The 25,818-nt window shown below is 54.3% G+C and overlaps 1 protein-coding gene across 8 annotated transcripts in view; it reads left to right on the forward strand.

Annotated features, from left to right (window-relative positions):
• PAX6 (paired box 6) overlaps positions 5,548-25,818 on the forward strand; it is a 29,091-nt gene continuing 8,820 nt past the window's right edge. Inside the window, exons 1-8 of one of the 8 annotated variants that reach the window (XM_005690045.3) lie at positions 5,548-5,702; positions 12,453-12,634; positions 16,426-16,502; positions 16,879-16,939; positions 20,497-20,627; positions 21,420-21,461; positions 21,556-21,771; positions 22,537-22,702. In XM_005690045.3, coding sequence (XP_005690102.1) covers positions 16,930-16,939; positions 20,497-20,627; positions 21,420-21,461; positions 21,556-21,771; positions 22,537-22,702 — 565 coding nt within the window. In that variant the 5' untranslated portion in view covers positions 5,548-5,702; positions 12,453-12,634; positions 16,426-16,502; positions 16,879-16,929. Of the gene's footprint in view, positions 5,703-12,068; positions 12,354-12,452; positions 12,635-16,425; positions 16,503-16,878; positions 16,940-19,485; positions 20,628-21,419; positions 21,462-21,555; positions 21,772-22,536; positions 22,703-25,818 lie in introns of those variants that run through there. The other 7 variants (XM_013969818.2, XM_005690046.3, XM_005690048.2 and 4 more) reach the window with 7 other exon arrangements.

Consider the following 25,818-nt stretch of genomic DNA (forward strand, 5'->3'; position numbering starts at 1 on the left):
AACTAAGAGGTCAACATCCTTTGGGAGTGGAGATGGTTAAGTTTACACTCTCCTACACACTTGTCAAACTCAGGTCAAATTTCACCCACACTGGTCTCCATGACCTGGACTCCATCGGAAATTCCAAAGTGGCCCCTAACTAGCTGCCCTGGCTGGAAATTCCTGAGCTTTACTTCTTCTAAACCTCACTAACCCTTCTTGAATGGCCTCACGCCCCCAGGGTTGCCCAGGCTCCTCCCCATCCGTGGGCCAACATGGAACTCCTGAAATTGTGGACAAAAATCGAGGGATAAATAGGGGAAAGTAGCCCGTCATCCTGGGTAGGACTAGAAGAGCTGGGTTTGTGCCCTCCATCCAGGTGACACCTGGCTGGGCAATTAGAGCAGGAGTCTAGGGGTCCCAGAGGCCACACCAGGGTTCAGGAGCCTAGGCCTGGCCCCACGATGTGGCCATTGCTGATACCTCAAAACCAGGAACTCTGTTTCTCTCCTGAGGGCAAGACTGGAGTGTAAAATGGGAGAAGACATTTCCACCCTCTACCTCTTACTTCCTATGCAGCAACTAAGTAAGGCAGAGAGTGGGGCTCATCCTACCAGACCTGGGTGCAGGCCTTGTCTGGGTTCTCTTTTGGGCTGGGTCCTCTGCTTCACCGAAGAAAGGGTATTGGAGCCGCAATTTGTAGGTCAAGCAAAAGAAGGAGCCACCCCTCAGCCTAGCACAGTCTCAGCCACCTTACTAAGCCCAGAGGCCTCTATGGACTGACTGGGCACTGTAGCCCAAGGGTGCCCTCCGGGGCTCACCTAAGATCACAGTTGGAGAGGCCTGGGCATCCAAGCCCTTGGTGGTGGTGGGGGTCCCTGAGTATCACTCATGTTTATGTCAGCACCCCCTTATCTTATATGTAACAGCAATATATATGTTAATTGAAAACTTCTGAATTTAAAAAGGTTGTGACAAGTTATAATTTGTCCTGTCAATGCCTAGAATCCTTATTTATCTCTTTTGCTTGCCTCCCGCTCGCGCCTGTCAGCTAACAGCTTGCCTAACTCGTTGACTTCCTCACTCATGGCACGGAAATGACAAATGTGCTGTTTTATCCGTACAATTTATTTCATTATTGTTGCCAGCACGAAGCATCACAATCAATCATAAGGAAGTCCAGTTGGCAGGTGTCAATCTTGGTGTGTTTTTGTATGTCTCAGTCTATATTTAATCCAATTATAAGGGTCACGGAGTAAGTGCCAATCCTCTTGTTACAACTCACATCTTATTTAAGATTTAAAGTAAAAAAAAAAGTCAACTCAATCACATGGACATTTTGGGGGAAGGGAGGGGATGTCTTTGAAATCCCCATCTCTCTCTCTGCCTTCTCACCTCCAGTTTAAATTAGGCAGCCATCCTTTTTTATTAAAGAGTTGCAGAGAATCTGAGTTTTATGAGTATTTGTGTGCAAATGAAGGCTCTAGTTATTTTGTTAAAGTAGAAACAGGCTTAATGATGAGAGATCTTTCCGCTCATTGCCCATTCAAATACAATTGTAGATCGAAGGCGGCCTTGTCATGTTGAGAAAAAGTGAATTTCTAACATCCAGGACGTGCCTGTCTACTTTCAGCGAATTGCATCCAATCACCCCCAGGGAATTCAGCTAATGTCTCAGTCTCCACCCGGACAAGAGAGAGAAAGAAATCAAACATGGTACCACAGACTGACTTCACATGAAAATATTAAAAAAAAAGAAAGAAAGAAAAGAAAGGCAGAGTTTTCTTCAATTGATTGTAATACAGATTTTCTTAGTGGGAAAGCAAGCTGGAAGGACTGGAAAATGTTTCTCAAATGTGTAAGAAAAGTTTATGGTGGGGTAGAACTTACTTAACAGAGAAGAAACCAATCATTTCTTTGAATGATAGCAGAAAAATAATTGAATAGCAGAGAAACCAGTGTTGCATATAATCATGCCTTTATGCAGCCTTTTAGATCTGGGTAAAGGGATAGCAAATATTATCTATTCTACTTCCTTTTCTGATGCTTAGATTCATGAACATTCCTCCAGTTTTTATGTAAAATGAAATCTTGCTTAAAGGGAAGGGAGTGGAAGGGACGGAACCAAGAAACACATGCACTAACTACTCAGTAAATTTAATTTCTGAGATAATATATGGATTTCTGGCTTGTACAGCTGTCTGAAATGACACACACACACACTATATATATATGATTAATTGAAAAATACTATACATATACATATATATAGTATTTTTCCTCAATTAATCAGACTTTTCCCTCTCCCTCGATTAATTTTTATACGAAGAGCTTTATTAAGCCCCTTTATGAACTAGCACCCACCCAGGAATAATAATTAAAAACAGAAGTTAACAGCATGCGTTATAGTCCAGACGTAGTAAAATGAAATTAAAATGCTAAGATGGAAAAAATCCATTTCTACTTGTCAATTGTTCGGGAGACTCAGTGTCATTCTCAGTGAAAAGACAAATAACCAATTCCCACCCACCCTGTAGCACAGATCCGGCAGGAGGGGCTCCGCCAGTCTGGAAGCCTTTATTTGCACAAAGTAGTTGAGGGAGGGGGGAAAGAGAGCGAGAAACGTACCTTGGACAAGAACAACAGATCTCTGCTACACTTCAAGCCAACAACCGGCTATCTTCTCCTCCAGTCTCCTTCCAAGCAAGCCTCGCTCTGTAATCTCTCCTCTCGCTCCCTCACTCCACTCTTACCCGCCATCTCAGGCCCTTCAATCCCATCCTCCTCCCAACCTGGGCTGGAAGGGAGGCTCTGGGTTTTCTCGCCGTCACAAGCCGAGGGTGACCAGGGAACCCCTCTGAGCAGGCGGCTGCCGAGCTCCGCTCGCTGCTGCGGTGGTGAAGCAGAGCCGGGGACTGTCCTGGGTGTCGGCGAATTTCAGCCTGAGCTAGCCTGAGCTGGGGGGAGGCCTGGAAGGAAAGGGGTTCCTTTCTCGTTTCGGGCCCTTTGCACACCACCTGCAGCCCGCCTCGGGTCGCACTGCCCCCATCCCAGGACTGCGAGTCGTCGATGATGCCCCGGGCCGCCCGTGTTGCCGTTCTGCCCGTGCGGCCTACAGAAATCTGCCTGTGCCCAGGTGGGGCAAGGCTAGGCCTCGCGGACTGGGCACCACGAAGACTTTCGCCCAGACAAGCTGCCCACAAGACGGGCTTGAAGGGGAACCCCGGCTTTCGGGTCCTGGAAGGATCTCCAGAGTCCTCCTGGGTCACCAGCTAGCTGGGGTACCGAGCTGTGGCAGCCGTACATCTCGCATCCTCCCGGGTGGCCATCTCAGCGCCAGCTTCCTCCCGCCCTGCTTCCGTGCCCGGGGCAAATGGAGAGCGGCTTGTGTGTTGGCCGGCAGCTCGGAAGGGCCTAGTCCGGCCTCGCCTCCACCGCCCGGTGCTCCAGCTCGCCCCGAGCGCGCCCTTTACTGACAGGCAGATAAGAAGGCGGCGGCCGTGGCGTTTCCAGCGTCGCTCTCGAGCACCCTGCTGGGTTGCAGGGATCCGCGCACACTTAATGGCCCGGACTCCAAACAAGCCCGGAGCAGCCTTCGTGGCGGAGGCGCACAGAGGGGGCGGGTGGGAAGCGAGCCGCGGCCAGAAACTAGGGAGTCCGAAGGCCTACTCAAGCCCTAGGCCTACCCGCAGTCCAAACTCCAAGGCGGACCTTGGGGGCGGGGGAGACCTCAGGACTTCTGGGGCCGGGGCCTCGACCAGATACTGGAGGTGAGCTAGGAGATTACCAAGAAACTAGGTCACGGGAAGCGGCTGATGGCGACGGAGAAACCAGAGCAAACTCCTCCCAGAGCGCCACTCCCCGGCCGACCCCTGATCAGATCAGTGGGGTCCTGGTCCAGATCAGAGTGGCCGGTGGAGGGGGTGGGGGGTGGTGGAAGGACGCTCCTTGCCCCCGACACTGGAAGACCAGGGGTTTGGAACCGGGAGGAGTGTGGGGAATGTTTGTAAATCAGTGAAACACCACGCTTAGACCTCACCGCCGACAGGCTCCGATTTCCCTTTTCCATCAGTTCCCTACCTACCCTCGACGGACAGAGTAGAAAGAAAAGAAAAAGAGTATCAAGTCCGGCAGGGAGCTGGAAGGATCGAGAGGAGGCGGCAGGCGGGCTGCCTGGAGCCGCCTCCCGGCCGGTTGCGAAGTCACACACCTATCCAGGTGTGCCGGGGGCGGGAGCGGGGACCGCTGGACCTCGCGCGCCTCGGCGCCATCTGTGCTCGGCTCTCCCTCTGCCGCCCCCGCTCGAGCAAGGCACGTGGGAGCCGGCCCCCGGGTCATCCTCCGGCCTAGACGTGCCCCTCCTGGCCTCCACACAGACTCGCCCGGGTCTTCAGGGGCTTGGCCTCCCACGGGCTGCCTAAAGGCGGTTCCACACCCCACCGCTTTCCCTGCCGCCACCTCGTCAAGCGCCCCCTGCCCCTCCGGGCCGGACCTCTGTCACTTCCAAGTTCGAGACTCGGAAGAAAGCAGAAAAGGAAGGGATTGGACACTGAGAAGCCCCCTCCCCTGCTAGAGAGGAGGGAGGGAGACACCAGAATGACAAGGCGGGTCTAAGTCCCCGTCACAAGACAGCTAGGCCCAGCTCGACTAAGCCATCTCCCGGCCCACAGCGCATGAAAGGAAAAAAAAAAAAAAAAAAAAAAGCACAGACCACCAGGTTAGTATCCTGCCAATCCTGCTCCAATTTCTGTTGTGTCCTCGGCTCCAGGAAGGGGAATCTTGACTTCAGAATCGGGGACTTTCCTATTTTCCTCCTCCAGGCCACAAAGTCAACAGTTAACCTCTAAGTCAAAGAGTAATAAAATCGCCTACATTTCCTACGTGACTGGAACCCAAGGAGGGAGGGTGGTGAGGGGGATCCACGGACGGATCAGACGGACAGGCGCCTTTTGGGGGTCGCCTTCTGAGAACCCAGCGGACCTGATGAGAACTTTGGCTTAGCCAAAGAGGGAATGGATTCTCCGTGCTCTTCCTGAGCCGCCCCGTCTACACCCAGCTGGTGACTTGTAGGCGCCTTGGCCAGGTTGGGGTACCCATCTCTCCTCGAACTCCTCCTGCAAACGTTTCCCGCCAAGTCTCCCTCTCCAACCCAGCGCCACCTCCGGTCCCTCTGATGAAGTGACTTCCTCCGAGGATCTGAAGAGGGGATCATCGGTGGGCACCCGGAAATGCAGTTGCCCAGCCCAGAGAAAGGGACTCGCGTGCCAGGCGGGGAGGAAGAGCGCACTCAGGAGGACTAGTTTCCTTGCGGTTGACTCTACCGCCTAAAGGAGGGCGGGGCGGGTCAAGATGAGTTGGGCGTGGGCAGCCCAGGGCTGGGCCCAGTAAGGCCGTGGCAGGACATTGAGCGGGCCGGACTCGGGATGGGGAGGTGAGGCTCCCGCCCCGCGCGAGCGCAACTCTGCACGGAGCAGAGCCCAACTCTGGCCGCCATGACGTCACGCGGGTCCGGCAGCCAATGAGGACCTCGCTGGCATGGATATTAAGGAAAGTTAGCGCCTGCCTGAGCACCCTCTTTTCTTATCATTGACATTTAAACTCTGGGGCAGGTCTTCGCGTAGAACGCGGCTGTCAGATCTGCCACTTCCCCCTGCGGAGCGGCGGTGAGAAGTGTGGGAACCCGCGCCGCCAAGCTCACCTGCCTCCCCGCCCTCGGTTCCCAGGTAACCGCCGGGTCTCTGGCCCCGGCTCCGCTCGGACCCGTGCCGTCCCTCTGCTGCCCACGACGGGTGTCCCCAAACGAAGCCGGCCCCAAGTAGCCCAGGGGCTTGATTTTTGCTTTTAAAAGGAGATAAAGGTGGAAGGGAATTACCGAGGGCAGGATAAGATGGGGGGGGGGGGGGGAGCGGGGAGGGTGTCTTGTCCTTGCCGGGCGTGCTTTTCTGCAAAAGTGGCAAAACGTTCCAGTGTTTTGAGTGGACTTCCAGTTGAGTGCTGAGCTACGGGGAGGGGCTGAGAGGAAAGTGGGAAAAGGGAGACAGGGATCTGCTGCTACTGTCTGCTGCAGCCTCTTGCGATCGTGAGACATGCTGGGGGTGGGGGTGATGCAGTTTGTACCTGGAACTCCCTTGACTAGCAGTTCGCGGCATTCACGCGTGCAGAGGTCCCCACCCGAGCCTGGAGCGCGTAGAAACGCCCCGCCGCGCGGTTCGGGCTAAGTGCAGCAAAAGTTTCCGGCGGCTGCAAAGTGTAGGTAGTTGCGCCGAAACAAAGTCTTAGAGATAGGAGTTCGTTTCTCAGAAAGGAGAGGAGGACGAAAGAATGCTGCCCACAGAGCTGGGCAGCGCGTAAAGCACGCAGCGTGCGATTTGAGCTTCACTTCGGAAGACCTAATAATTAGCGATTCTCACTGAGCTAGAACGCGCGGCTCGGGTTACCGCGGGCGCTGTGCTCGCTGCCCGTGTGGGAAGATAGTGGGCGCCAGGGTAGTCGGACCTCTGAGTGCCGGGGAGAGCAGCGCCCAGCTACTCTCACGTCCCAGGACAACCCAAGCCGGCCGCCGGAAGTTTCTCCAAAGTGAGTCAGGTTAGAGACGACCCCACACTACCTCTTGGTTCAGGAGTCTAGCCCCACACAGCCGGAGATGCCAGAAAGTCTTACGCCAGGCACTGGAGCACCCGCCTGAGAGGTTGGGGGGGCTCTAGGTCAGGCCTGGGTTCTCCCCACACTCCCTCGTGCTCCTGGCATCCCCTCTCTAGGCTTTCTGGGAGCACCTTCGGAGGCCATTTCTATTTCAGGCACCTGTGACAGGTGCTCAGGACCACGGCCCAACTCTGAGCAAGGGCCGCCCCCTGCCCACCTTACCCGGGAAGCCGGGAAGGAGAGAAGTGGCCACGCGGCCGAGCGCCTTACCTGGGCCTGGGGTCCTCTCCTCCGCGGGTTCCGTTCTCCAGAGCCGGGCGGCGAGCAGGTTACCCGCTTCGCAGTGGGAAGTGAACCTTCTCTTCCAGTCATAAATCAAACCCAGCCATCCTCGGGCCTCCTCCCTCATTAGAGATGTTTATTGGAGATTGTGTTTATTCGGCTGTCACGGCGAGAAAACGCACTGACATAATTACCTCTGACCAGAGTCCTCGCCCCGCGCCCAGGGCTAGCCGGGGACCTCCTCTGTCGCCTTCTCCGTCCCCTGTCTTTGATCAGAGGGCACATGCAGTTGGCTTGTTTATTTTTTTCTCTCAGATCCACTCATATAATTTGGATTATTGAATCAGTTACTATTCAAATTTCCCCAAGGTCTGGACGTTTATTTATTTCAGGATTTTAAAGGAAAGCCGAAGGGTATCAAACGCCCCTCCGGGGCAGAAGGGGGCAGCGCTGGAGAGACGGAAGGAGAGTCCTCGCTGCGCAAACTTTCCGGCCCGCCCCGCTGCTGCGCGCTGGGGGCCAGACGCCACAGTGCGCAGGAGCCCTGCCGGAGCAGTTGGGAGTGGCCCGGAGGGACGGGTGTCGATATCGGTGGCGATATTTATTGTTTTATTCATCATCCTCTCTGCTCTCGGGAGGAATGAATCTGAGGCTTCAGGGCCCCGGGCTGAGTTTTCTTAAAACTCTCGCGGGCGGAACTCGGTAGAGCCAACCCGCAGCTCCTCCCCCGCGCCTCTCACCCCGGGTCGCTCCTCGGCTTTGGTTTTCCCCGCTAGTCAGGTTTGTAAGTCACTGTCTGTGAAACTGAGTTAGGAAGTGATGAAAAGCGTCGAATTGTTTCCTAATTGATAATACTTTTTTTTTTTTGTGACGGGGCTGACCGGTATCTGGGATCTCCGCTTTTGATCCCTCGCTGCCGCCTCTGTTCTCCAATCGCTAATAAAACTCGTATTGAGCCCCTTAGTGCCTTAACAGGCAGATTAACTCTTACCAGGGTGGGGAACAGCTTGTCCCAATCAATGGCATTTTAAAAGCCCGTCAGGATACGCTCAGCTCCGGTTCCCTGGCTGCTCGAGCGAGCCAGCCATGACATTTGCTCCCTCCTCCTGCCCCTGCCGCAAACCCCACAGCAAAGCCCTCAGTTTCCAGCCCGCGTGTTCCTTGCGCCAATCCAGGACAAACTGCAGGACTCGGTCCCTCGCCTTTAAAAACAGGCAGCTGTTTAGAGAGGGAATCTCCAGGGAGAAGGGACTGAGGTGGCCTTGGCTTGCTTTTCATTTGAAGATGAACTCTGGCCTCTTAAGGGCGGAGGTTACAGGGAAAGGAGCCATGGAGAGCCTGGGTAATGAAATGAACAGCAAACTTTCCTAGAAACCATATTTGTAAAAATCGGAGAGTGCTGTTTCTTGCAATTATGTGCACGTGTCTCGCATATCAGGAGTTTTAAACCTGGTCCCTATTTAGACAACAGCATGTAGGGTCCAGAAGGCAAAGGCTTGAGAGTCCGACCTGCGGGGCAGCAGGAATCTCTTTGCTGAAAGACACAGTTGGGATTTTATTTTATTTTTTTCTGAGTATTGGAGGGGGAGGTGTGAGAAAGAGACGCTTGCCGCCTAATATGAATGGAAGAGAATCGAACCCAGAGGGTGCTGAGACACACTTGCCATTTGGCAAGAGGCGAGGAAGGGCGAGGGCACCGTGGCTTTCCCCAGCCTAGCGTGGCTGCAGCCTGGAGGCGCCACCCGTCCGGCTTCTGCTCTCCTCCGCTTCCCGGCGCTCTGGGCTCGGCGAGGCTGCCGAGTGAGCTGGAAACTCGCAGGTTGCTGGAGAAAAGAGAGAGGCCCCGAGGGGAGAAGGCTTCCCTGGCTGGGCGGCAGGATGGTCGCCTTTGCGTTTGGTGCTCGTTGGACCCGTTTCGTCAGCTCCACGAGGCTGGGAACCCACTTTCTCAGGGCCTGCAGAGAGAGGGAGAGCCGTTTCAGGCTCTGCAAAGTGACGCAGGTGTTGGCGGAGACTTTCCTCCTCCAAAGAAAAGCTCTCCTCCGCCCTGGCCAGCACGCCAGTCCCGCTCCTCTGCTAGGCGGTGGAAAGCTGCAGTTCAGAGGTGTCACAGCACCGGTTGGGAGACTCTTGGTTCCGAAACCGGGAAGCTAGCGAACATTCTTCACGAGCCGGGCATGGCTTTGCCTCGCCAGAGGCCACCCTCCGGGCGGGAAACCTGAAGATCGGGCAGGGGGCGAATGCCAGGGACCGCTGGGGGTGAGATGCTGCCCGACCTCACACTTACGCACCAATACTGACCAGAGACTCCGGGCACTCTTAGGCGAGCGGCGATCCCCCAGCGCGACTCCTTCGGCAAAGACAGCCTCCCCCTACCGGGTGGGATGACCCGGGCAGCCCCTGCGGGAACAGGCCAGAGAAAAGTCCTCCTCCGACGCCAAGGGGTGAGGGCGGGGGGTGGGTACCTAGGGAGAGGCGGGAAAAGGCGAGAAAGAAATGGAAGGCTCGACTTCCTCCAACCCCGACTCGGAGGGCAGCAAGTGGGCCTCGGTCGTGTTGGAAGCCGCAATTAAAATGGCGACCTAGGAATTGTCTCAATTTTGCGCACACCTCCGGCCCTGGCGCGCTGCAGCTCCGTCCCAGTCCCCCAACCTGCCCTGTCGCCCCCCCTCCCCCGCCCCCGGAACAGGTACTTGGCAGAGGGCGCCAGGCGGCCCGAGGTAGAACGGCACCCCCGCCCTCCTTGAGGCTAGCCCAGAGAGGACAGGAACTCCAGCTCTCCTCCCCGCTCTCCTCCAACTTTGAAAACTGCCTCCCGGCGGGCTGAGCTCCCCCCTCCCCCAAATATTGACACATTGGAAGCTGCCAAGTCCTTTTTTGTTTCTTGTTTGTGCAGAGTGGTTTCCAAGAGTCCTTCTCTGAGCCCCCACCTTCACCCAATGACGTCAGTGGCATTCACTCCCGCTCCTCGCCTCTTATGATTTTTTGTTGTTGTTTAAAACTTTTCTCCGAGGTGAGGTGGGGGTGGGAGGGTGGGAGAAGGAGCTGATTCAAAGAGCTAGTGCCCAGGGGGGAAATAGCAACAAGATTACGGCTGCTTCTCTCTAAGGCAAAGCTTAAGAAGGTGCTAATCCACTCGGTCGCTAATTGAGAGGTTGTAAAAATGATATTCGCCTCGATTCGGACAGTCTCTGGGATTCCTCCCCCCGCCGCTTGTGCTCAGTGGGCTTGAGTTCGAGCTTCTTTACTGATTGTTACGAAGTAAAGGGAGAGAGAAAGAATGCAGGCTCTCGCTGGTCTGGGATGGGCCCGCTGCCTCGCTGCCTGGGATCCTCTGAAAGTCTCGGTCCTACGAAGTCTCGCACAGAAGGCCGCCGACCGGGGCGCCCATCGCCACCTCCTTAGTTTCTTTGGTCTGGGTTTTCTCCCGGCGCTGTATGGCTCCTGGGCCGCTGGAAGGGCCTTCCGCAGGCCGAGATGGTGATCGGGTTGTGCTACCCCAACTCTGGCCCAGACAGGGGAGACCTCCCAGCTCACCCCGCAACTCTGCCCGGCCTCTCCGCTGCGGCGTTAGTGGGCGCAGGTCAGGGAGGAGAATGTGAGACCCACGTTAGGCCCGGAGCCGGCCCAAGGCAGCCTGCAGCCTCCTCAGGGTCCCAGCTCCCGGGGCAGCCGTCGCGCGGCGGGTCAGCGGTGAGTTCAGGTGACAGAGACTTTACTGATGAGCTCTGACTTTTTGCACTTTGCACAAGTGGAGAAGAGTCAAGTCTACCTGGCGACGGCTTCCTCTCAGTGTCCCTACCTCAGCTCTTCCAACCCCATCCTCTTTTGTCGGATCCTGGGGTGTGTGCCCCATCCCAAACCTTCCCCTTTCCTTGCCTCACGACCTGCAAGCTCCAAGAGAGCCCGGAATTTTGCCGGAAGGGGCAGCCGCTCCCTCCCCGGTCACCTTAACTGCGGGCACCGAGGGGAGCCTTTGGAGTGTACTGAGGTGTGTCCTAATCGTCCGGCATTCAACAAATGGACTTGTGGTGTGTGGTCAGAAGAGAAAAGCCATTTACTTACTTTCCTCCCCGGTTTTCTGGCAACAGCTGAAGGGGAATTGCCTCCGTGGACTGAGCAGACCCAGGAGAGGGAACCGTCGTGCGAAAGACACACACCACAGAAGATAACTGGTGGCACACACGGATACACGCTGACACACCGACATCGCGAGCGAGCGAGAACGCGCGCGCGCACACACACACAGACACACACTCTCCCAGCATTGGTAGTTTCCCTCCACTCCAGGCCTCCACCCCCCTTTTTATCTCCCCCTTGCGTCCCCTCCTCTCGGGCGCCTGGAAAAACAGCCGCACTTAGTCAACAAATGGCACGTGGGAGAAGTTGGTGAGTGTTTGGTGAGGACTCTTCAGGCTTTTCACAAGAACCCTCTGTACACAAAGTAAGTGGTGTGTTTGCTCGGGCCTCTCCAGCCCCGGCTGTGCCTCCGCTCCACTGCGCACCGCGCCTTCCGAAAGGAGAACGAACAGAAGAAAGGGCAGGGGGAGCGAGGGTGAGGGAATGGGCAGGCCCCGGAGGCCTGCACTGGGAAGGCCGCCTCGCCTCGTCAAGTGCCCGGCCGGGCGGCCTCCTCTCGGCCTAAGCTTCGCCTTGGCCTCGGCGCGAGTGTGACTGCCGGGACCCAGTGATGCTCACGCCCTTTTCTCGTCGTCTTCGCCGCCGCCAGGTGGGCTAGGGCGCGGCCACTGCGGTGTTCGCGTCCCAGGGTCCAGACGGAGATGGGGTAGGGACGCGAGGGGAGGGCGGGCGAAGGCGGGGCAGCAGGCCACGCTGCACAGGAGTTGGCAAGAAAGGGAAGAGCGCAGCTACAGAAACTTGCTCCATCCATGAGCTGTGAGTCCCGCGCCCAGCTGAAGTGTGTGGGAGGCGCGACCCCCAGCTCAGCGGCCTTCACTCCACCCCTCAAGTTCGCGGCCACAGAGCGGGCCGCGCTGATTCCCGGAGCGCTCCGAGCCTTAGAGATGTCTCGAGCGCCAGCCCCAGAGCCCAGGCGCGGGGGGCCCAGCGCCGGGGAGAGCAGCGGGGACACACCGGCGGGGCCGAAAACAAGTGTATTCATATTCAAACAAACGGACCAATTGCACCAGGCTGGGAGAGGGAGCATCCAATCGGCTGGCGCGAGGCCCCGGCGCTGCTTTGCATAAAGCAATATTTTGTGTGGGAGCGATCCGTGCATTTGCATGTTGCGGAGTGATTAGTGGGTTTGAAAAGCGAACCGTGGCTCGGCCTCATTTCCCGCTCTGGTTCAGGCGCAGGAGGAAGTGTTTTGCTGGAGGATGATGACAGAGGTCAGGCTTCGCTAATGGGCCAGTGAGGAGCGGTGGAGGCGAGGCCGGGCGCCCGGCACACACACATTAACACACTTGAGCCATCACCAATCAGCATAGGTGTGCTGGCTGCAGCCACTTCCCTCACCCACACTCTTTATCTCTCACTCTCCAGCCGCTGACAGCCCATTTTATTGTCAATCTCTGTCTCCTTCCCAGGGATCTGAGAATTGCTCTCACACACCAAACCAGCAGCGTCCGTGGAGAAAACTCTCGCCAGCAACTCCTTTAAAACACCGTCATTTCAAACCGTTGTGGTCTTTAAGCAACGACAACAGGGGGGAAAAAAATCAAACAAAACTCTTGACAGGAGCTTTGACCAGAGAGGATGCCTCAGAAAGGTGAGTCCGCTTCTTTTTTCTTGCTTCATTTTTATTGCAATATTCAGGCAGGTCTCCCCCTTCCTCCCCCCTTCCTTCCTTCCTCTCGCCCGTCCCCTCCCCCACTGCTACGCCGGGAGAGTTGGACCAGAGAAGTTTCCACGCAGGAGCCCCAACTTTCTACTTCCAGCGAAAGCCGGCGTCAGAGGGCGACCGCCGGTGAGCGGGAGCAACGCAGGGCTCCGGGCGGCCGGCTCGCTCAACCCCAGCGCCAGCGCGGGTTGATCTCGCAGGAAGGACGAAGGCTCTGGGCGCCGCAGCCGCCGAGGCTCCCGGCCACAGCGTTGCCAAATGCTCCCGGCCAGCCGGAGAGGACGAAGAGGCTCTGCGGTGCCACAGGCCCGGGAACGGCTGCAGCGATCGGCCGCCGCCGGCCGCTTTGTCCAGTCGCGGGCCCAGCGAGCGCGCAGAGAGCCGCGCGCCGAGGGAGCGCCGAGGGAGCCGGCTCGCCTTGCCGCCGCCCGCCCGCCCTTCCGGCTTTGTGCGGCGCTCTCCCGGGCTCCGAGGAAGCCGCTGGCACCCGAGCGCTCCGGGCCGCCGCGCCCGCCGCCAGCTCGAGCAATCAGTCGGCACTGCAGCCCCACGCCGGAGGCCAAAAGAAAGAGCGAGGGAGCGGGAGCCGGGAAGGAAGCTGCCAGGCCCGTGTGGTGGTACGCGCGCTCCGAGGGAGCTCGGAGCCGAACGGGAGGATTGTCAGCTTCCATCAAACCCCTAGGCTCTCGCCCCCAACTTGGGCGCAGAGCTCGGAACTTGAAAACTCTCTGCGCCCCGGGTTTTCCCCAACCTTCGCCCTCACCCTGCGAAAGCTGGGGTCCTCCCTGTCCTCGGGCCCCCAGCGTTCGGTGGGTATTTTTCCTTGTCTTCCTCTGACAAAGCTGCCGCTGGTGTTGCCATTTCAACAAGTTTCGAGGTGGAAAGGTAGTTTTTTTTTTTTTAATCCAAAGCTCCTGATTTTTTCCTTTGTGAGGCCTTTAGAAAAATCAATATGAAAGCAGTGGCTTTCCGTTGGTCTGATCACATCCTCTCCCTGCTAATTAGTCTGAGTAATTCGAGAGCTTTTCGATTCTAAGACCCCAGGAGAAAAAGTGTCTTTTCAAAGTTCATAAAGTTGTTGCCTCTTTCCTTGTGCAGATTTTCTCAGTCTCCCTGCACCATAATAGCCCTGGATTTTAGCAAGTGTAATTGGGGGAAATGGAGTTGAATTTCAAGTGGAAATGCTTTCTTTTTCGAGTGCTAAAATTCGGCCCTCCAGTCATGAGTGATTTCTAGAAAGTTTAAAAACAAAGTGAATGGTGGTTTCTCTCTCTCTCTCTCTTTTTTTTTTCTCTCATTTTATCTAAAGCTCCCTAAGCCATACTGGAGGTTTAACTAGAACTTGGGAAGATTTGAGGAGGGGGTGGGAGCAGAAAATGAAAAGCAAAGACCTTGAAAGCCTGGCGAGTTTACGGAGGAGAAATAATAGTTGCTGCCTTTGACATTACATTTTTTATAGCTGGTGACCTTTGCAAACGTCTCAAGGCAATTTGATTAGTTGTTATCTTATTTGGCCCTAGAGAGTAAAACTTTGTCATCTTAATTGGTAATTACTCTTTGGCTGGGGACGGGGAGGGCCAAAAGTGAGCTCTCCCCTTCACCCCAGCTAAGAAGTTTGGAGATGGTTTTGAGAATGAAGTAATTAAAACAACAGCAGCAAAAGCTGAGGCTTGGATCTGGGATAGGGAGGCAGTGGCCCAGTGGCCTAGTGGACCAAGGCAAGGCGACTCCGAGGTGTTTGGAGACTCCCTTCCTTTCCAAAATGGGTCTCTGACTGGGCTAGGGCTATAGGAAGCCCCGGGTTGAGCTGGGGGGGCTGAAGCTGTGGCTGAGGTGGGGGGAGTCTAGTCTCCGAGCGAGACTGCTTCCGGGTGTCGGATGCCTGGCTTCCCGGGTTGCTTTTGCACAGTGTTAACGATTACTTAAGTAATGAGATAGCTTCTTAGTTGAGAGGAGGGTGGGAAAGGAGCAAAACCAGGATTTGAAATGCTTCCACCTTCGCAGCTGCTTGGAAAATTAATCGGTTAGGCCTCTCTGGAATCAGCTAGTGATTTAAAACAAAAAAGGCTCCAAGAATGTACCAACCTGGATGGGGGCATTCGGTTGTGGTTAAGTATAGGTATAGGTTACAGTAGGAAGTTTTACCCTTCTAGGGGAATATCAGTCCCCCTTCTCCCCACCAGCTACTGTTTGCAGTTTCAGAATCCAACTTGGTGTATGGGAGGAGTTGGGCATTCTGCGAAAAGTTGGTTTTTTCTGCCTCTCCTGGACTTGACTTGGTCTCTGGATGGAGAGACGGGAGAGAGGCTTTGGGAAACTGCCTTGGGAAGCTAGAGGAAAGTCCTCTAAGTTTATTTTTATGGATTTAAACTGCCTCCCAGCTAGTTAATAAATTAGACCATGAATAGCCTTGAAGAAAAAAAAATTTGCTTCTTAGAATTCTTTACTTGCAGGCAGGCAAAATTAATAATCATAATAGGCAAAACAGAAAAAAGAATGAATATTTTAATTTTTTAAAGCGGGGAAAGTGACTATTTAATTATTTTACTTTTTTTTTTTTGGCAAACCTTTGAATGGGTTCTTTATTGTAACTCTCTCTTCCCAATTGAGCTCCCCACGGTGCCGTTGTATCTTTTTACAGCCCCTAACAACTCACACCAGTAACACAATTACCTCCAGATATTTATAACAAGAAATTACTTTTCTATTTTCTCCCCCACCCAGAACCTTCTTCTTAAGAGAAGACAGGGAGGGGTGCTGGTGGAGGGGGTGTTCACCTTGGGGGACTAGCACTGGGTCAGGACTTACAAAGCGAGAAGTGTCCCTCTGTTCCCTTTATGGGTTGGTGAGCTGTTGGTACCTTTGGTTGGAAGCTCTGTTGCTAGTTAGGGAGATTCAGTTTTGCTCTTTGGGTTTGGGGAGAGCTGGAGAATAGAAGCCATTGTTCGCTCTCTGTAGGCTTTGTCGACCACGCTCACCCCCTCCTGTTTGTACTTTTTAAAGCAGTGAGGCGAGGTAGACAGCGTGTGTCACAGTACAGTAAAAGGGGGGAAGATCTAAACACCAAAAGAGAAGTTAATCACAATAAGTGAGGTTTGGGGGGGAAAAAGTTGGGCTTGCCACTTTCAAAGTCCCAGAAAGAATGGGAAGTGAATGGCGATCAAGCCGACTGGGAAGTTTTGAGGGGGAGAGTGAAGGATAAAGAGGTAACCAAAGACTTGGGTTGGGGAGGGGGGTTGGGGCAACTGGGGTAGTGAAATTCTTGAAAGGAGTAATGGTTCTGACATCCTCCCAAGCAGCCCCAGCCTGCACCCTCAAGCTCTCTGAAGTTTCAGGGTCCCCTGTGTTTCACCTCTAAACTTCAGGTATAAGCCCCTCTTCCCCCAGCTCTTGGCTTCTTCTCCCAACCCTGCTGTTTCTCTTGTTCTCCCCTTTTCTTTCCCTGGTTCTTGGTATTTTTACAAAATGGGGCCCTAAATTGTCAGGCTCTGCAAATCACCCAAAGCCGGGTCAGAGCAGCCACTATCAAAACGTGGAGACCTTTGCAGGACAGGCTGCTGGAAATGTGGGTGTAGCTCTGGGATTTAGAGTTTTATGGCAGTTTGAGCCCAAGATGGCTTTCTTTTCTCCTCTTTCTGAGAGTGTGGATCAGAGAGTCCATGATCTATGCTTTTGAGTCATAGTTTGATATACCTTTCTCTCCTTCTGTTTTGTCTTAGGGGGAAGACTTTAACTAGGGGCGCGCAGATGTGTGAGACCTTTTATTGTGAGAGTGGACAGACATCCCAGATTTCAGGCAAGTTCCATGCTGGCTGCTTTGGGTTCCCCAACCTGAAAGAGTCAGAATGCTTCTTCTTCATTGTTGTTCAGTTGGAAGAAAAAATTCAAAATCAAGTCATGGATTCTTCTGACTAAAGGGTTAACTACTAAGAGATACGGGGAAAACAGACCGGGAATACTGGAGTATTTGTAATGCAAAAGATAGATTTTGCACGTACTGGAGTGCAGAGCTGATCTGCCCAAACTGATTGATCCAATAGCCCCAAACTGATGGAGTGGATTATTTCCTTAAAGAAGAGGCTTTCTCCTGTCCTGCTTCCAGGACACCCTCTGTAGGGAGGTAGACCTACCTGGTGCCGGCCCAGAATTAATGCCTATATTCTTGCTAACAGAGCCCCATATTCGAGCCCCGTGGGATACCGCGGCCCCCAGCCAGTGCCAGCATGCAGAACAGTAAGTGCCTCTGCCTCTGGTCTTTTTGGACTTCGGGCGGGGGAGGCGCAGACCAGCGCGCAGGTCGGGGGAGGGCTTGGAGGCTCTCGGTGTTCGCACTGGCCAGGCCGCGGGCGCGAGGGAAGAGGCCCGGGGACCCGAGGCAGCTCCTCCACGAGGGGAGGGCGTCTGCTCTCTTGCTTCCTCCTGGAAGAACAGGGGCTGAGCCCTTGAGAACAGCCCGCAAGAGTTTGCGAAGCTGCGGTAGAGAAACCCCATCCCCCCAAATCCTGTAACTCACACCCCCTCCCCGCCCCTGCCCGGGCTCTGACCCCAGAGAGGGGGGCTGGACTGAGCGGGGCGGGGCGGAGTCCTCTCGCCGTCGTAGCGCGAGAAGGAGGCCCCTTGGGCTTAGTCAAGACTGAAGGTCTCCACCGTCTGGGGCGGGTGGGGTGCTCCTCTCCCCCAGTCACCCTAAGAGCAGCTCCTCCCATCGCCACCCTGGCGAGGGGCCTGGAAGGCCAGGGGAGTGGGGCACCCAGGCCTGCGGTGGGGTGGAGTTGGTACTGGAACCGTGGGACTGTTACAGGGCGCAGACCGGCGAGAGCAGGTTTACTGAGTCTGGGAGGAGAGTGGGGATCGAGCCCAAGAGTTGGAGCAGCCCTGCCCTGGTGGCTACTGGGTGGGTCCTAGTCGTTCCGGGCCCAGTGTGCCTTTGATTCCCTGGCTCTTGCATCTCCCGTCCTCCCTTTGCCTAGACCCCTTGGGCTCCCATCCCATCTTTCTGCTCAGTACGTGGGAGCTGCTTTGTGGCAGGACGAATCTGAGACAGGGCCTGAGAGCCTGGAGGCCCAGTGAAACTAGGCCCCGGTAGAGGTGCAGTGCCCCGAGGCGGTTTAAGGGCTCCGCTGTATGGAGTGCCTGAAAGCTTAAATCTTCTAGAAACCTTCCCTTGCCGAACTGCAGACTGAGAGGGGTCCCTAGCCCCTGATCCCTCTGTCCTGCAGCCGCTAGCTGTCCCCTGGCCCTTCAGCGGCTGGTGGGCGTGAATCGCAGGAGAGGGCGCAAAGCGGGCGCCGAGCTGGAAAGGCGGATTAGTTGTGCAGAACGTGCCAGGCCCCGGGGACTTGGCCCGGTAGGAACCCTCCTTGGCGAGGCTCGAGCTTCTGGCCACTCTTCCTGGCTGCTGGGTCCTCCCCTCTCCAGCACAGGGGCCCCAGCCGCAGGCTCTCGGGCAGGCCGGTCCTGGGCGCGCGGCGCTGAGCATTTGCCGCTGCGGCCTGGCTGGCGGGCCCCGAGGGGCGCGGGGTCGCGGGCCGGCCTGCAGGGCTTTGTGCCGCTCGCTCCCGGGTGTGCGCGAGGCGCAGAGCATCCAAATTGACACCATATGTTTTCCTATTAGATGCTTCGCGGTCGAATTCTAGGCGCATAATCATCGCCACTGGGCGAGAGCGCCAGCCGTCCCTAGGGAAGGGACACAATGATTGAGGCTTAACCTCTGAAGGGGAACTTAGAGCGGCGCTTCCTCGCTGCCATTTCGATGCTGGCAGAGGCGACCTGGCCCTGGGCGAGCACCCGCCGGCGGTCGCCGCGGAGGTGGCGGGCAGGTTGTTTTTTTTTTGCCTGTTGGGGGGAGGGGGAAAGAGGGAGGTCTAGGATTAGGCGGCTTCATACGCGTTGGCATTCCCAGATTGGGAATTGCCTCGGCTGCGCGTGAAGTTTGGAGAGTCTTTCTCGATCTTTCTCTGGGAGTGCCTTTCTTTTTCCGGGAAGGCGTCCTTTGCCCAAAGGGGAGGCTCCTGTAAGCTGGAGCAGTAGAAGTTCTTTAGAGGCAAAGGAAGGCAATAAAGGGAATTTAGGAGAAACCAGAAGCGGGGTCTAGGCCTCGCTCTGTTGGAGAAGCGGTGTCCCCGCGATGTCCCTGCTCGAGCCCGGCCCGGCGGAGCCTAGATACCCCAAACGCCTGTCACTTCTCATCGAGTTGAGGCTTCAGCACGCCCCCTCAGTCAGCCCCCCCCTACTCTGCCCCAAGCCTTCGGCTACCCTGAAAACGCGGCTCCCCTCGAAGGGGAAACGAGTGCAGTTCAATCTCGTCTGAGTGATCTACAAATAGGGACGGAAAGGGTCGTTTTATCACGGTCCCGTTTGTCGTGACGATGCAATTTCCCGGAGCGGAGCACTGTCACAAAGTGACAAGGCTGCCACAAGCGCCCCGACTGATCTTTTCAATTAGCCTTCCATGCATGATCCGGAGCGACTTCCGCCTATTTCCAGAAATTAAGCTCAAACTTGACGTGCAGCTAGTTTTATTTTAAAGACAAATGTCAGAGAGGCTCATCATATTTTCCCCCCTCTTCTATATTTGGAGCTTATTTATTGCTAAGAAGCTCAGGCTCCTGGAGTCAATTTATCAGAGGCTCCAAGGAGAAGAGAGGAGAGGAGAGGAGAGGAGAGCTGAGCCGGGGAGCCACATCTCCTGGAAGGGCTGCTCTCTAGAGTCGGGGCTGCAGGTTGGAGAATTTTAAGGAAGTGGAAATTGGCAGTTGGCTTTATTTGTGTGCCTGTGGTTTCTGGGGAGGGGGCTACAGGGGTGCTAACTCCTTCTCCCTATTCTCAGTTTAGACAATAGGGTGAGGTTGTGAGATAACCAGATAAAGGAGGGAAGGGGACACTGTGGTGTGGTCTTTTCCTTTTCTTTTCACTTTTTGATTTTTGCTCCTATCTGTCCTGGGCTGTGGGGAGGGCCGAATTTAGCATCAGAAGTAAAAGCGGAGCTGTAGCTGGTGCAGACAGACTCCCAGACCTCTGCCCCACCGTAGCAGCCAGACTACTTTGTGGTTGGAGCCGATCTGAGGGGCTTGAGGAAGCCTGCATGGGAGGTGCTGAACCCAGGTTGCGGTTCACTAGCGACAGATTTGCTGTTCTGGTTCTCCTTTACTCCATTCCCTTTTCTTCTCCTATTTTTTTTTTTTTTTTTTTTAAATCCTGGTGCTTCACCAGAGTTTGGAGTATGACAGCGAGTGTTTCTGGACTCTAGCATCTGAGGGAGCACTGAAGAGCTGTAGGGTTTGCCATCACAGTTCTAACAGTGCAGGGAGCTTGAAGATGCAGTGGGGGTTATGTAGGACTCGTGGTTTTTCGTTACACTCAGGGGGGATCTTTCGGAGAATGTTTCTGAGCTGATTGCGCCTTGTGGGTTCAAAGACTGACTGGGGTGTTCCTGGAGGGCAGCAGTGGGCTGGGGGTTCTGGAGTGAAAGCACTAAGTAGTAGTGAGGTGCGTGTGTTCTTACGTGTGTCTGCACCGTGCTTCTGTTCTGCAGTCGGTGGGCAGGAGCTCCGCTGTGTCTGGGCTGGGCTGCCCGATGCCTGGAATGGCTTTGAGGTCCTGTTGTCATTTTCCATCGAGAGCAGGGACCTGATCACTGAGGTTGGCCAGGGCTGGCAGGGAGCTGAGGATGCATTGTGGTTGTCTTTTCTTCTTTTCCTTCTTCCTCCTCCACCTCCTCCTTCCCCTTCTTCTCTTTCTTGCCCCTTCTTCCCCTCCTCTCTGCTCTGCTCTCCTCTCCCTTTCTTCAGGTCACAGCGGAGTGAATCAGCTCGGTGGTGTCTTTGTCAACGGGCGGCCACTGCCGGACTCCACCCGGCAGAAGATCGTAGAGCTAGCTCACAGCGGGGCCCGGCCGTGCGACATTTCCCGAATTCTGCAGGTGATCCTCCGGCGCCGCCCCATTCGCCGCCCCCGCGGCCCTCCACTCTCAAGGCCCTCTCTTCATTTCTTACTGTAAACGCTGCTAATTATGGACCCCCACCCTCACCCCCCATTCCAGCCCCCACCCCACTCCCCTGCCTTCTGCTTTCCCCTTTCCTTCCACCATCCTTCCCGATCTCTTTCAACCTGGGTCACATAAGAGAATTCATCTGCTTAAGAAAAAAACTGGGTGTGAATTAAAAACAAACAAACAAAAAAACCTTTCTCTTTTCATTTGTTAAAAACGTTCTTTGTGGTAACAGTTTATGAACTGTAATAAAATGAATTATATAAATCTGCAAAATTTCATCCCCTTCTCCCTCACCCCATGCTTACCTCTCAGGGTTTGAGATATTTATTTCTTCATATTCATGAAGAATATTATATTGAATTTAAAAGGCGAATGCTGTTTTCCTCCCTCCCTAACTCACATTTACTCAATTGGGCATATTTTTAAAGGAAAAATAACTAAAGATTCAGTTTATTTTTCCCCTTCACTCGTTAAGACATAACACCACTTTAGGCAAGATCAGCACAAAACAATCTGACTTCGTTTTGATGCATCTTCTGGCAGTGTTTACTTACAAAAACAGTTTTAAAAACTTTTAAATTAGGGTTTTTTTTTTTTTAGTTCAAACTGTTTGAAAGTATCATCCTATTTGTAGTTTTTAGGGCTACAAATGTAATTTTAAGAAAAAAAGCTCTCTACAGTAAGTTCTCGTACCATTGAAGGTATATTTTTGTGTTATAGACCCATGCAGATGCAAAAGTCCAAGTGCTGGACAATCAAAACGTAAGCTTGTCATTGTTTAATGCATACTTAAACAATTTTATTTTTGTCTTGAAATTATTAATAATGTGGTTTTCTGTCCACTTCCCCTATGCAGGTGTCCAACGGATGTGTGAGTAAAATTCTGGGCAGGTATTACGAGACTGGCTCCATCAGACCCAGGGCAATCGGTGGTAGTAAACCGAGAGTAGCGACTCCAGAAGTTGTAAGCAAAATAGCCCAGTATAAGCGGGAGTGCCCGTCCATCTTTGCTTGGGAAATCCGAGACAGATTACTGTCCGAGGGGGTCTGTACCAACGATAACATACCAAGTGTAAGTTCACTGAGAACATTCCCTCTCCCTGCCTTAAGCTCCATGCACTTCCCTCTTTACCATCACTTTCTCTACGTCCCCCTGTTCTCCTTCCTGCCAGTGTCTTTCTCTTTCTCTCCTCTCTGCTGCACCTCTGTTTGTCACCTCTGTACCTGGGGGTCTTGAGAGGAGCACCTTGACCTTTTTATTGACCTTCTGGAAATGGGAGTCAAGTATGGGAGGGTTAGTCACCGTATTTGTATGTGGCAAGGTAGAGAGTGGAGGCATCTGGAGAAAGTCACTGAAATCTAGAAGGAAAATGAAAATGAAAACCTGATTCAAGCAAGCTTCCTCCACATCTTGCTGTTTGAACCTTCTTTCAGAAATCAAACATCCATTTCTGTCCTAATATAAAAACAAACAACAGTGAAAGAAATCCTCCAAGCCAAGTCTTAATATTGGAGAGGGGGACTCTTTAACAGCAACAATAATAAAAAAGCAGCCATGTGAGTTAGGTCACCAAAGACACTGAGCAACAGTGAAGGACCCCTCCCTAGTCTTCCAACTCTTTACCCAACTCAGTTTCCATGCCCAGAGTGATAGCTGGCATTCTTTCCACGATGTCTCTGCAAGTCCACCCACTGTCCCAGGATGGCTGGGGATTTTTTTTCTAATGTATTAGGGGTAATTCTTTAAAGGGGTGCATGCTGAGATGGAGACTTAAGATAGGGCAACTGTGTCTTCAGGAGACTCTGCCATTTGGTTTGATCTTGATTTGATTTGCAGGTGTCATCAATAAACAGAGTTCTTCGCAACCTGGCTAGCGAAAAGCAACAGATGGGCGCAGACGGCATGTATGATAAACTAAGGATGTTGAATGGGCAGACCGGAAGCTGGGGCACCCGCCCGGGTTGGTATCCGGGAACATCAGTGCCAGGGCAACCTACACAAGGTAAAAACCCAAACAGCCATCCTCAAACTCTCCATATATGCAGCCCTTGCCTGTCCTCTTCTTCTCCAACCTCTTCCCTCTCTGGACTTTTGTGCTTGGAGAACGTAGTGGGAGTAACTCTTCAAGGGCTTGGGACATATTGACTTGCGCTGTATCTAGGTGGTATTTGTTGAACTGTCTGGTTGGCCTGGAAATTCAAGGGTTGTGTAGTCAAAAGTCGCATGAATGTGGCTGGGGTGAGTGTGTGTGTGTGTGTGCGTGCATGCATGCTTGAGTATGTGTTATGGGCAGGAGTAGGTGTGTGTCTGTATGAGCTAGCTGCGTGGTGCCCTATTCAAATGTGCCATTAAAATGCATGGAGAGCCCCCTTGCTGTAGAAGTGTGACAAGTTAACACACTGACAGACTGCAAGGTAAACATAATTGTATCATCTTGCTTTTTGCTGTAATTGACAAATTATGTGACTATGAGTAGGGTGTATAAGAGAGGGTGAACAGTGAGATGCAGGGCCAAGTTGAGGACGGGGCATTGGAAATGTTGATTTCCCAACTAAAACAACCCTACCCTCTAGGTTCGGACCCCTTCCACTCCTCTGGGCCCTTAGTTCTCATTCTTTGTGGGTGGCGACTGTGTAATAAGATAGGTGGGGTGAGGCTTCTGTGAGCCAGACTTTGGTGTACAGGGAGCTACCCTGGAGCTGAGAGGAAAGATAGGATCTGGCCATTGCAGGCTCTGTGAGAAGGGGTGGAGGAAGAGGAGCAGACGGGGGTGGGGTCGGGTCGGTTGGCTCTCCCCGCCCCTCCCCTCCACACACCGGAGGTAGCTTGGTCAAGAATAGGAAACAGTTTACTCCGAAGATTAATCGGTATTTGTTGTCCTCGTGACAAGGAGATAATATGAGGGATAATGGGACGTGGAATCTCACTCCCCGGAGCACGACCAAGCCTGGGGGCTCCCGGCCAGGGGAGGCGGTGAGGGGGACGCTGACGGGGCTGCCCTCGCCTCCGTGCGCTCTCAACCCAATCTGGGTGCCCCGCGCCTCCACGGAGCCGGGCGAGGGAAGGGAAAATCGGTAACAGTATGCGAAATATCTGGTACAAAGGATGCTTCTGTCACTCGCAAGAATTTGTTATGGGAACAATCCTGTCGCTCTGTAATTGCTCATTAGAGAACGTTTTGTTTCTCATTAAGGCGACATGAATAAGCGTCTAGTTGAAGGAGACAGCTGTAGAAATGTTCCACAAGAGACCTCTGGACACGATTCGGCACCAATTGCCAATTAGACATGTCAGTTTTAAGAGCAGAAAACAATATAGGACGGACACTGGGAAGATAGGGAGCAAAGCGCTGGCTCGGTGTTTCCCAGCGCGGCCGCTCGGCCGGGCCCAGGCCTCCCGAAGCGCAGGGCTTCGGCTCCCCTGGGCGACCCGCCCGCCCGCTTGCCCGGATCGGGCCGAACCTCGGCCTCCCGGGGTGCGGCAGCCTGCCCCCCGAGGAGGCGCTGCCTCCCCGCTGGCCCCCTCTGGCCTCTGGTGAGGACGAGGGCGTGACCTCCATACCCTCACCTGACCTTTGAAACTGTAGGGTTCCAACGTGCGCACACCGGACACACCCAGGGACGCACTCCCACTGCTCGCCCCCAGCACCACCCCCACCCCAACCTGAGGTCCGGGTGACCCCACCCCGCCGCCTCGTCTGCCAGAGAAATCTCCAGGAGGGCGCGGGACACGGTGACCGGGCCTGGGCAGGCTGAGCCCTGGGCGCGAGGGCTCCTGTTTGCTGGGGCGGGAGGTGGCGCTCGTTCAGGAGCTTTGAACTTTCTTTCAGGCACCCAGTTGCTAGAGCATTCTGGCTCACCAACTGCCGGTTCTCCCTCTGCCCCCGGCCCCCGGCCCCGGCTCCCCGCCCCCCAAGCCTCCCCCAACCCCCTCCCCACACCTGTGCCTGGTCCCCGCTGCGTGGTGAGGACGGTCACGCCAGCCGAGCGCGGAGTGCCCGGGTGCAGGGGCCACAGGGCACCGGTGGCCACGGCTGACATGCCGGGAATCCTTGGCTCTTTGGGCGCTAAGAAGGCCCCCCTCCCTCCCTCGCCCCCTTTCCCGGCCCAGGAAGCCGGTTTGGGGTTTTAAAAGAGTCCATGACTCCTAAAGCATAAGGCGAGGTTAGGTCTCAGAGGGAGACAAATATGGTTTCCATCTGATCAACGCCATGCGGCGGTGAATAAAATTGTGCCGATGTGGGCTGACAACCACAGGAGACAACTCTATCCGGCCCCCAATTCTCCAGCGATTTGGTGGTTTTAGGGATCACGGAGACACTTTTTCTTATCTCCTCCCCCTCCCCCGTAATACCCAGGCCTTCTATAGGATTTAGTCAGTCTCTTTTTTCAACAGATGCTTCAATGTTTTGATCCGCGCTCCAGAGCTGAAAAGGTGCCGCAACCGGGTTGCTATCTTTTCTTGCTTGTTTTCCGCCTCACTGATTAAGACACTAAGAAACTAAGGAATGATTTTATTTCCCAGCGTCTTTTTTTTTTTTTCTTCTTCTTCTTCTTTCTCTCTCTCCCTTCTCCTTCCAGGAAACAAATCCTATCCCGAGCGTCAGATGGTCCTGGGGCTGGGAGAATGGGAGGCGCTTTCACTCGCCTTCTCGCGGATTAGGCTGGAAGGTGGACGGCGCCCATTGAAGGGCCCTTTTTTGCGCTCTGAGGGGGCGCCTTTTAAAGAAGATATCTTAATTGTCTGCCACTTAGGTTTATCATGGGGAGAATCCGAGATCCAACTTCTAGTTTTATTTTGCTAAACAGCTTTTAAGAGTGGAAAATAAATCCACTAAAGAAAAAAAAGGAGAGGCACCCAGTTTAAGAGTGACCTCTCCCGCACCGCCTGGCTGCGCACTGTTGCTAAAGTAGCAAGGTTTCAGCGGTGCACACTGGCTCTGTGGGGTCTTGGAGGGATCCTGCAGCCTCAACTTTCTCCTGACCCGCCTCTGTCTCCACTGCTGTTTGTTTCTCCCCAAAGAGGTTTAAAATCAAGCACTCCTCATCCTCTGTTAAATGACTCCCCTTAAAAATCACTTCCCAAGTCGGTGCTGCGCCTTCATTCTTGTAAGTGTGT

This window comes from Capra hircus, chromosome 15, assembly GCF_001704415.2.
Source record: "Capra hircus breed San Clemente chromosome 15, ASM170441v1, whole genome shotgun sequence".
Lineage (NCBI taxonomy): Eukaryota > Metazoa > Chordata > Mammalia > Artiodactyla > Bovidae > Capra > Capra hircus.